Source organism: Dendrobates tinctorius, unplaced genomic scaffold (genome assembly GCF_039654945.1).
Source record: "Dendrobates tinctorius isolate UK_male_01 unplaced genomic scaffold, ASM3965494v1 ptg000384l, whole genome shotgun sequence".
In the NCBI taxonomy this organism is placed as follows: Eukaryota; Metazoa; Chordata; class Amphibia; order Anura; family Dendrobatidae; genus Dendrobates; species Dendrobates tinctorius.
The window spans coordinates 441001-452684 of record NW_027362050.1 but is presented as its reverse complement, the minus strand read 5'-3'; the positions used below and the strand labels follow the sequence as shown (position 1 = coordinate 452684).

Here is an 11684-nt window from a genome sequence, read left to right as displayed (position 1 = left end):
CATCCCCAATCCCCCACATACATTAAGTACCCCATCCCCATTCCAAATCCCCCCACACATTAACCCAATCCCCACTCATTAACCCCCATCAGCACTCCAAATACCCCCACACATTAACCCCAACCCCACTCATTAACGCCCCCATACATTAACCCCCATCCCCATTCATTAACCCCCATCCCCATTCATTAACCCCATCACCACTCCAAATCCCCCCACACATTAAATAACCATCTGCACTCCAAATACCCCCACACATTAACCCCCATCCCCACTCATTAACGCCCCCACACATTAATCCCCATCCCCATTCATTAACCCCCGCACACATTAACCCAATCCCCACTCATTAACCCAATCCCCACTCATTAACCCCCATCACATTAAATAACCCCCATCTCCACTCCAAATCCCCCCACACATTAACCCCATGGCATCCCCACTCATTAACCCCCATCCCCACTCTAAATACCCCCACACATTAACCCCATGGCATCCCCACTCATTAACCCCCATCCCCACTCTAAATACCCCCACACATTAACCGCCATCCCCTCTACAAATCCCCCCCATCTCCACTCATTAACTCCCCCTCATCTCCCATCTTCGGTGGTTCTTCAGCTCCACAGTGGAGCACACTTACCACCAGCGTTTGCTTTGGGCGCCGGGGAGTGACGTCAGCAGCGTGATCACATGACATGATCACGCTGCTGACGTCGCTCTGGCCCGGCGGTCAGAGCTTCAATTGTACAGGCGTCTCTATAGACGCCAGTACAATTGTTCCCTGGGAGCCGGCACGCGCTCCTTCTCTGCGCCGGCTGTCAGCTTGACAGCTGACACAGAGAACCTCTGACTCTCAGGCGGGGGGCGGCAGAACGCAGCCGCCAGGGAGGACACTGCAGACCGCTGCATTAGGCGGCCCAACTGCGCCCCCCTGCTGGCTGCGCCCGGGGCAACTGCCCCGGCTGCCCCCCCCAGATACGCCACTGCCTGCGGATTAGCCCTGCGGTTTCACACCTCTACAATTGAGAAGGTGAAACCACAGCGGAATCCGCACAAAGAATTGACATGCTGCGGATTTGAACCCGCGGAAAAAAAACACAGCTTGTGCACAGCATTTTTCAGTTTACCATTGAAAACAATGGTACTGTAGAACGCAGCTAAATCTGCTGCGGACCCGCAGGGCCAGAAACGCTGCGGATCCGCAGCAGAACCCGCAACGTGTGCACATAGCCTGAGGGTATTGCACACGTTGCAGATCCGCAGCGGATTTTCCGCAGATCTGCAAGTGTTTGACCATACAATGTTAAGCATTGGGAAAAAACTGCTGTGCACATGCTGCGGAAAATTCCGCACCGGTTTATTTCCCGGAGCATGTCAGTTTTGTACAGATTCCGCTGTGTTTCTACACCCATTTCATTATAAGAATCCACAACCCAAAAACCGCATGAAAATCCACATAAAAAAACACACAGATTTTGACCTGCGGATTCTGCCAAGAGATGAAGAATCCGCTCTGGAAATTCCTGAGCCCAATCCGCAACGTGTGCACATACCCTTAGGCTGAGTTCACACGTGGCGTTTTTTTTCGCGTTTCCGCGGCTGTTTTAACCGCGCGATTTTGCCGCGAAAACGCGAAAAATAAGCATCCCATGCATTCCTATGGGATTCCGCAATGCTGTGCTAATGCTGCGGTTTTTACCGCGGCGGAATCGCTTCGCGGTAAAAACCACAGCATGCTTATTAATTTGCGGAATCGCGGCGATCCCGCACCCATAGGAATGCATTGTTCTGCTTACTTCCCGCATGTGGCTGTGCACAACATGCGGAAAGTAAGCAGAACAATTGCGGATGGTACCCACGGTCCGGAGGAGAGGAGACTGTCCTCTGGGCTTTGGGTACCATACCCCTGTAAAAAATAGAATTTAAAAATAAAAAATATTGTTATTCTCACCCTCCGACGTCCCACGCAGTCTTTCCGCTTCTCTTCACGCTCCCGTTCCCAGTAGTCCTTTGCGAAAATGCCCGCGATGGCGTCCGTTCTCGCGGGATCGCGAAGTCTCGCGGTCATTCGCGAGACATCGCGGGCATTTTCGCAAAGGACTACTGGGAACGGATGCGCGGGACGTCGGTGGGTAAGAATAACACTATTTTTTATTTTTTTTTTACATTTTATCTTTTACTACTGATGCTGCATAGGCGGCCTCAGTAGTAAAAAGTTGGTCACACTCGTCAAACACTATGTTTGACGAGTGTGACCAATCTGTCAATCAGTTCTCCCAGCGATGCTACAGATCGCTTGGAGAACGCTAGCATTTTGCAAGCTAAATACGCTTGCAAGATGCTAGTTTTTCCGCGGGGAAATCGCGGGAATTTAAAATGCGATTTTCCCGCTGACTGGAATTCCGGAATTCTCGCGGTAATTTCCGCGAGAGTTCCGGTACGTGTGCACTTACAGATATAGTTTTCCTCTGATTGTTCCTCTCCTGATTTTGGCTTACAAATACTGAACGTGTCCTACAAGATCATGTGAGGCCTACAGGGATTTTTAAGCAAGCTTAAAATATATTTCACCTGATGAACCAGCGCTTTGCTAATTTGTCGGGTGATTGGCAACCTGCTTAGACAATCTGATATTCAGGAAAGGATCGTTCTTATGAAAGCTTGTTCCGGACTATAAATCCTCCCTAAAGTCCTCCATGCGCAATAGTCTAAAGTCAGTCACACCTGCCAATATCAACAGGTTTGGCCGACACGCTAATGTGTATGGAGATCCAAGAAGTATCATTTCTCCTTGCGGAGAATGACATGCTAAGCATGTCGAGATGAGGAGACTTAAAGCCGCAATGCTCCTATGGAAAATATGCTAATTATGCGTAATTATGTGTATGGAGGTGATGGTGAAGTGATTATTGGGGGAGAAATCGATCGGGCATGGCTGACTTTGGACTGTCAATCACTTTGTCCTCCAGGAGATAAGTTGAGATGTCTGTAGAAGACTTTCTCATAGAGGACACGACCAAGCTCCTGTGTATGGGAGATGACAGGGCTTTTATTTTTGGAAGGCCTTGTGCAGGACAGGGAGTTGTTCACTTTTCACTTTCACTTCATGGTGGTCAGGTGAAGTTTCTGTTACATGAGGATTCCCACCACATAGATCTCTTGAAATTGAGACAGGAAGAGCTTCTTGACCATTCTTTTCGAGAATGAAAATACCACCCTCACCCTACATCTTTAGGCATGGAGAACTACTTGATTCCATTAGCATTTTGATGAGACAGACTAGTGATTGAAAAAAAGGGAGATGGGCAGGAGGTGTGTGTGAATGAAAGGAGTCAGGGGGGGCGCTACTGACTTCCTTTGTTTTGAAGTGATTTAGCTTGGCAGGTAGCCGGTGTAGAGGTCATACATGGATTGAGGAAAAAGGGTGGAGATTTCTAAAAGGACAGGCCTATTTAAATGACCTGGTGGGTACATATCTAAATATCTCAGAGGATTGTTTCTTCAGGACTAACACTTGGAGTCAAACACTAGAAGACACACTTGGGGAACACGCACATTTTTTTTTTTAGGGAGGCAGGACAGGTTTCTGTTCAACCAGGCCGAAGTCCAACTATGCTCAACAGAATCAAACTGGAAACGAAAGACCAGATGGACTGGAATTCTATGTACTCGGAGAATGAGGTAAGCCTCGGCTTAAAATCACAAATGGTAGTCAGGGGCTTTATTCACTCATTAGTACTTCTATGCCAAAGCGAGGAGTGTCTCCAAAATACAGAACAGGTTTTAATCTTAGGTTTTTTTTCCCGTAAGGACTCGCTCCATATTTTACATCAGTATTTGTAAGCCAAAACAAGGCATGGGTGAAAAATACAGAAGTGGTGACGTGTTTCTATCATACCACTTTATTTGTTCCACTCTCAATTTTTGGCTTACAAATGATGATGTAAAATGGTGACTGTGGCCTCCATTCCACACCTGGTTCAAACTTTTTGAAACACAGTTCCAAAATACTCATGTGTGAATAAGTCCTTCGCTTAAGTTCCCACTGAGCGCAAAAAAAAAAGTCTTAAAGTTCCAGCAAAGTGGTTGGGCTTTATCGAACTCTCATCTAATACCCAATTTTTTTTGTCAATTTCTCTTGTTAAGAATAATATATTATATTCTGTGTTTAGTTTAAAATGTACAGACATAAAAAAAAAAAAAAAACAAATCTGCAGCGGAAACTAACTTCAGCTACTATAATAGGTGCAACAAATACTCCTTATCAGAACAATCAATTGTAGATCGTTTTCTATGGTTGGAATGGTCTACTGTAGCGTTATGGGGTAGGGAAGATCAAAATTCTTAAAATCTATGAATAATCTTTAGAATAAATGGGCTCCAGTGCTCGTCGTGTATAGGGAAAGTGTGTTTTGTCTACAAAAGCTACATGGTATTGGGGTATGTTCACACTGCGTCTTTTCAGTGTGTTTTTTTTTTTTTTTCGTTCAAAATGAACGTATTCATTTCTATTTAAAATGACTTGCTGTTCACACGTTTTTGAGCTTCAGGTTTTCATAAGATGACAAGCTTTTAAAAGTGACCTGACCATTCATCAGGCCATATTTAGGCTATGTACCCACATATGCAGAAAATTCCTGACTGAAAACCGGACTCCTTCCCAGAAAACTCACGTTTTTCTTTCCGCGCGGTTTTTACGGCGCGTCCCCAGACTCATAGAAAATAGTTAGAAATGCAGATTTTTCTGCGAAATTAATGAGCATGCTGCATTTTTTACCGCGATGCGTTTTTTGCAGAAAAACACGCATCGATATGCACAAAAAGTGCAGTATTCATTAAAATGAATGGGATGCGTTTTTGCCGGTAAAAACGCTTGAACGAGAAAAAAAAAAACCGCTTACGTGGGTACACAGCCTTAGAATGAGTCAATGGGAAGGCAAAAAAGACACCCAGAAGATGCCCAGGCTCTTTATTTGTCTCCTTTCCACCTCAAAACCCTAAGGTTTTCTTCATTGTTTGAGGCAAAAAAAAAAATGAAAATGTAAACCTCATGACTGCAAATAAAAGGAATTTCCTTAATCCTCGTCTGCTTGGGGTGGGCAGAAGAATGAAGTGTGAACATACCCCCAAGAGTATATGCACACAAAAAAGCTCTGATTCATCAAGACGGGTGTTACTCGTGCCAGTCTTGAGTGGAACGTGCTGGAGTCAGTTGCGCCCGATTCACAAGAGGTGCACTCTTCATGAATCTGGAGCATCTGTTGATTGTTGTGTGTCATTCAGGTCACGCCAGCCTTTGCCCACTTTGATGCCCAGAACCCATTTGGGCAGGGCTGGAGTGACATGAGTTGGGTGTGGGGTATAATAATCTGTGCGTCTGCATTGCAAGATTGATGGCCTAAAGTAATTTTAAAATTTTTCAAGAATGCCCTTCGGTGGGCACCTTGCTTTATTGTAATTTTTGTTAAATTTGCGTAAAAAGAAAAATTGAATAAGAAACCAACTTTAGTATCGGTGCAGAACAATCGTTAATAAGGTACGTAGAATATTATTATTCTCGGCAGCACATACAGGACATTGTGCTGCTGGGAACTATAACTTTTTTTATTTTCTTTTTTTTCAACTGGCTTAATCAGTATTCTGATTTGAGCAGGGGGTTGGACCAGATGGCCCAGGAGGTCCCTTCCAACTCTACGATTCTATGAGTAACGTTTTTGGCAGATATTTATATGGCCTAACCGTTGGACACCAGCTCTCTAGGGACGCTTGTTCCCCAATTAACAGCCAGTCTAAATGTAGCATTGGTCGCAGTCTACAATCTCTGGATTGGTTCTCATGGCAGATTTGCTCAGCTGGACTCTTAATTGTTCGATTAGTAAAATATATATTGGGGTGTAGCTGTAAATCTAAGTTCTTCATTGTGCACGTGAGGCCTTCAAATGCCAAGCTGTGATATTTCTACAGGAATTCCTTACTGACCAGGACAGACTATAGGTTTGCTGTAGGAAATGGTTGAGACATAGAAGGCAATGTCCTGTGTATTCCATGTCTGGGTGTGAGAAGGTAAAAGACAGTAATTTAGCAAGTAATTAAACCTTATTGTTATTCCAATACCTTGTGTTTAGAAACTGCAAGTTCATTTGGTATGCCATTGCCAGAGAGAAGGAAGTGGGGGGAAACTGAAGGCTCTAATCCTTTTATGTATATTAGCTAGCTGGCAGGAAAGATGCAGCCTACCAAAGTGACAAAATGTCACCTCATAGACCTTCACCCCAGCCATTATTAAAGGTCTTTTCTAAACCTAAATCCATCGAACAATAACATATATCATTTTAGTCCATCCTGTCTTATCTTTTAATGAGAAGACCACCTAAAAATTACATTTTATTTTTGAATCCGAATGTCTCATTTTACATTCTATTGCTTTTTCATTTAAGGTCTACTCCGGATTACACAACATGACTAATGGCCTCCAGTCCACCTCCTTTATGTCTAGTGATTCCTCCACTGTAACGCCAAACATGACTTACATGAACAATACCATGGCGGCACCCGTCAACAGCATCCAAAACAACCTTGGCTCCTTGCCACATAATATGGGAGGAACAATGACCTCTTCAGCAGCATCGTCCTCTTCTTATCCACTTGGCTATTGCCAAGGAGAGGCCGAATTTCAGGCAGATCCTCGAACCTACCGAAGGAATTACACTCTTGCCAAGCCCCCCTACTCTTACATATCGCTTATCACAATGGCCATTCAGCAATCCCCGAATAAGATGATGACGCTGAATGAGATTTACCAATGGATCATTGACCTCTTCCCCTATTACAGGCAGAACCAACAACGTTGGCAAAACTCAATCCGTCATTCGTTATCGTTCAACGACTGCTTTGTTAAGGTTCCACGTTCTCCAGAAAAACCTGGAAAAGGTTCTTATTGGACTCTCCATCCAGAATCTGGAAATATGTTTGAAAATGGCTGCTACTTGAGACGACAGAAAAGGTTCAAATGCGAAAAGTCCAGAATTGGGTCTTCGGACCAAGATAAAAACGCTAGCAATGTTGCAGATGAAGTGGGCTATGGTTTGCAAGAGGCTTCTAGTTCATATGACGAGAATTCTTCATCCGAGTCTCCAAAAACTGTCTCAAGCGTTGGTGAAAGAGACTCATTGCTGGCAAACCTTCCACAATCTAATGGGGCCTCTCCAGCATGTATGAGCCCTGATTCAGAGCAAGGTGGGTCAAGTTCACACCTCCTATATCCCCTAAGCTTGTCTAATGATGGCTTCCTCGGAATGGGAGAAGATCCACATCTGAAGCATGACCCTTTTCCCGGTAGACACCCATTTTCTATAAACCAACTGATGTCTTCTGAACAGGCTCAGACCTTCTCCAGTAAAATGGATGTGTGTTCAACTGCTAATAACCTCGTCCACTATCCTAATTATACTACTGACTATCACAATGTTACAACAAAAAATGGAATGGACATGTCTACATCTTCTAATGACGTTTATTACGCAAACATGTATTCCAGGCCTATAGTCAGCTCTCTGTAATGTCAGCTGCAGTTATGGCTTTTTTGAGGTGGTTTAGACTATTTTAAAAGGAATGTGTCTTGGTTTTAATAATTATTGAATATTTTTTCAGACAAATTAAATATACTGTTTTAACATTTTTATTTCCTCAAGCATTGGAGGGGTGGGGTGCTGCCTTTGGGCATAGGAGACTGCAGTCGGTGTCCGACAGCATTTCCTACACTGGCTGCCTTCAGCGGTGAGCTGGGTGCTGACTCTTCTCAGTGTGACGCCTCATTCAGAGGACCATGCATTCCTCATCAGAAGGAGGCTTTGCGCTGACGTAGTAGAGCCACATATCTAATCCCACACAGTGCCATGTATCTCGTGCCCATCACGTGTGATCCAGCCCGCAGAGACGCTCCCTGTATCCAATCCCAGTGAGTGACAACAAGATGTGCATCAATCCAAACCTGTGATACACTCCCAGTATCTAATCCCAGCACATTATGCAGCACTAAATAACAAACAATCCATGCTGCTGGCCGTGCTCCTTCCTCATCTTGGTATCACTTTAGTCACCAGCAAATTGGTTCCTCACAGTGATCCTAAAGTTCATCATCCCATATCCTTTTGCAAACACCCAAAATGGGAGGAGAGGAGTGACATCACACACGAGCAGACCCTGCCCACATTTACTGTAGCCATAAAGCGACCCAGTAATACACTGTTTTCATGGCAAACTTCATCAGCGGCTCCCCCTACTGTTTTTTTTTTTTTTATTTTTCATTTTTAATGGTATAAAATATGTAAAATATTTTGAAAAATATAAAAATTTAAGTATTAAACTTTTTTATGGCACATTCCACTTTTAAATGGATTATCAGGGCATCAATACAGTATGCCCAATCTGCTGAATGTCATTAGTAGTAGATCGGTAGGGGTCTGACACCTGGCGCCCCTTCCTATCAGCTGGTTTCTGCACTGGCAAGCTGTAATCTCTATAAACAGCTGCTGACCACAGCTCCATACTCGTAGTGGCTCCTGCAGCACACTGTCTGTGCAAAAGAATAGGAGCTGTGCTTCCTTAGCCGGCAGCGACAGCTACACTTTGAGTAAGGCCAGGGTCAGACATGCGAGAAACTCGCATGTCAATACCCGGCACTGCCGCCGGCACTCAGGACCAGAGTGTGCGGCTGCATAGAAATACATGCAGCTTTATGCTCCGCTCCAGTGTCGGCGGCAGTGCCGGGTATTGAGATGCGAGACTCGCCCGAGTTTCTCACACGTGTGATTCCAGCCTAAGGGCCCGTCACACATGGAGATCTCGCTAGTGAGATCGCTGCTGAGTCACAACTTTTGTGACACAACAGCGATCTCACCAGCAAGATCGCTGCGTTTGACAGTGATCAGCGATCGCTGTAGGAAAGCCCAGGACTTTTCTTTGGTCGCTGGTCTCCCGCTTGCCACCACGCATCGCTGCGGGAGACCAGCGATCAGCTGGTAACGTACACACCAGGTATCCAAGGGTCGCACGTCCCTTGGATACCCGATGTGTTCATTAGTTACCAGAGCGCTGATGCAGGGAGCTGGTAACTAACGAACACAGCGATGCCGGGCGCTTGGCGTTGCTGGTGCTGATCGCTGGAGAAGCTGCCTGTCTGACAGCTCACCAGCGATCACATAGCGACTTACCAGCGATCCTGACACGTTGATATCGTTGTCGTTATGTCTGACAGAGACCTAAGGCAGCTGTGGTCAATGTGTTTTTACATATGGCTGGAGCAAAAAAAGAGGGGGGGGGGGGTACAGCAGATCAATGGGCTGGTTGGTTGCTGGACCCCCACTCCACTAGAGGAGTCCTCAATACCATATGCTTGGAACAACCCCTTTAATTTATCCTACACTTCTGCAAGACTATAGTCTGCCAGCTTTGTAGCAATCATAGTTTAAAAACCACTACCATAACTTCTTTTGCAATCATGAGATTAGGGTAATAACTTTGTAGCATTTTATGCCTGTCTCTAATACAAAGTTTGCTGATAATGGTGTTTAATGGTTTTAGTATTTGCTCTACGACACCAGACAATGTTGACACAGACATCTTGAGTCAGCGTTGTTTTTTTTTTTTTTGTACTTTTCTATGCAGCTGATAGTGATCTGTGAGTGATTGCTAAAAATCAACATTTCCTACCACTGGAAGCAACATTTTATGTTTGTAACTTTTCAAAATGTTCTCATTTGGCTGCAGAAACTGAAGATTTTTCACAAATCTCAGGCTAGTTTCGCACTAGCGTTTTGGGCCGCAGCGCACGGCCGCCGCTAAGCCCCGCCCACCCCCTCCGGTCATCTCCGCCTAGTATTGCACACGGCTGCATGCGATCTGCACACCCTATCTTTAGTATAGGGTGCGCAGACCGTGCGCTAGTAGAATTTTGCATGCACTGCGCCCTTTTGACGGTGCGCCGAGCGCGCCAAAATGCAGCATGGTGCGTTCGGCGCACTGTCAAAAGGGCGCAGTGCACGCAAAATTCTACTAGCGCACGGTCTGCGCACCCTATGCTAAAGATGGGGTGTGCGATACTAGGCGGAGATGACCGGAGGGGGCGGGGCTTAGCTGTGGCCGTGCGCTGCGGCCCAAAACACTAGTGTGAAGCTAGCCTCAACCAACCCTAAAGTGTCTAAAATTATGTTTTAACTGCCGAAATGATGGACAATGCCAAGGTTTCTGGATGATCAAGCCAGACTCAAGATTTCGTGAATCTTTGCAATCATATGGTTTTTTTGTTTTTTTTTTAACTTGTATATAAAATGTGACATTTTTGCTGTTTTTGTTTTTTATATTTAATTTTGAAAAAAAAAAACTTGTTTGATACTGAACTTTGATATTTTTACATGTATGCTGTTTTTTCATTTTCATGTTTGTTCTGTTTTTGAATATTAATATATTTGCATAATTAAAACTGCTGTAACTGTTCTTTAAATACAATCATGTTCCAATAATATCTGTTATAAGGCCTCTTTAGAATGTAAAGAGTGGCATCCAACTCTTCATTGATTTCAGTGGGATGATTGCAAATAGTGACACAGAATCCCTCATGTTCTGATAGGTGTGGGTGACCTACAATTATCCCATCAAGGACGAGCAGGCAAATCCAATTTTAGAGGGTGGCAAAAATGGGGAGGAACAACCTAACAGCCCTCATACACATTAGACTAAAGTTGGACAAAGTCACTGATATTGGCGGGCACAACTGACAATCCAATGGGTATGCGTGAGATAAGAATTCAGCATGTCTGATTTTTGGACTGCCAAATGTTTTGTTCTTTAAGAGATGAACCACAGCTAATGATGTCTGGAGGAGGCCCTTTCATGGAGAACATAGGAACACTTAAACGCGCAATGTGCCTTTGGGAGAGGCGGGCAAGTTGGTTGACAGCTAAGTCATTGTATGGCTCAATAACAAATTTGTCTTGGTCTTTTAGCTGTGACCATGACACACCCCAGAGACCATGGGATACTCAGTACCGGGCCGGTCATCTTAAAGGGATGTGTCACGGTGGCAGTGAACCGGTCCGTGGCCCCAGGCAGTCATGTAAAAGGGGAGTATTGATTAGGGATAAAGTTTATGTAGTGATTCGTGACGCCAGTTGGAGTGTTCGACTGTAGTATAGCCGGCACTGCAGATGATCCCTGGGGGAGTAGATGGTGATGGCAGTGTAGATGTTTAAACCTCCAACCATAGCTGACCCCCAGAGATTGTGATGCAAGTAGAAGGCACGGAGTAATAAGGCAGGAGACAAGGAAAGTCACTTTATCCTTTACTGTAGTTCAGGTGCAGTTCAGAGGAGATATTACAACTCTCACCAGGTTACAGTCTGCTCTGCGGAATGGGAGTTATCCTTCACTCTGCTGTGACTCGGTGTAAGCTTCCTGCTATTCTAATCCCTTCTGGGACCAAGGCTTCCCGGAGTCTAGAACTTCCAGTATAGCCATTACTCACTGTGTATTCCTCCTTTGGCAGCTTGGTTCCTGTGTGAAGCTCAAGTTCCTTCTTGCACAATCCTTCACTGATCTTAGTTTGCTGCAGTCTCCCTGGAAAAACACTCTGCTGTTGGTTGTATAAACCCACACAGTCTCTCAGCTTACCACCCTGCTCTGAA

The 11684-nt window shown here is 44.9% G+C and overlaps 1 protein-coding gene across 1 annotated transcript; it reads left to right on the top strand.

Moving 5' to 3' along the window:
• Positions 1 to 2696: 2696 nt before the first annotated feature.
• On the top strand, positions 2697 to 7678 carry LOC141075992 (forkhead box protein A4-B-like). The gene is made up of 2 exons (XM_073563208.1): positions 2697 to 3684; positions 6441 to 7678. The coding sequence occupies exons 1-2, from the start codon at positions 3616 to 3618 to the stop codon at positions 7560 to 7562; spliced, it is 1191 nt and encodes a 396-aa protein (XP_073419309.1). The 5' UTR covers positions 2697 to 3615; the 3' UTR covers positions 7563 to 7678.
• The last annotated feature ends 4006 nt before the right edge of the window (positions 7679 to 11684 follow it).

Excerpts from the sequence above, each read along its gene's own strand:
- LOC141075992 (XM_073563208.1), top strand. The coding sequence starts at position 3,616 with ATGCTCAACAGAATCAAACTGGAAACGAAAGACCAGATGGACTGGAAT. Across the intron at positions 3,685-6,440 it reads CTATGTACTCGGAGAATGAG|GTCTACTCCGGATTACACAA; the intron begins GTAAGCCTCGGC and ends TTTTCATTTAAG.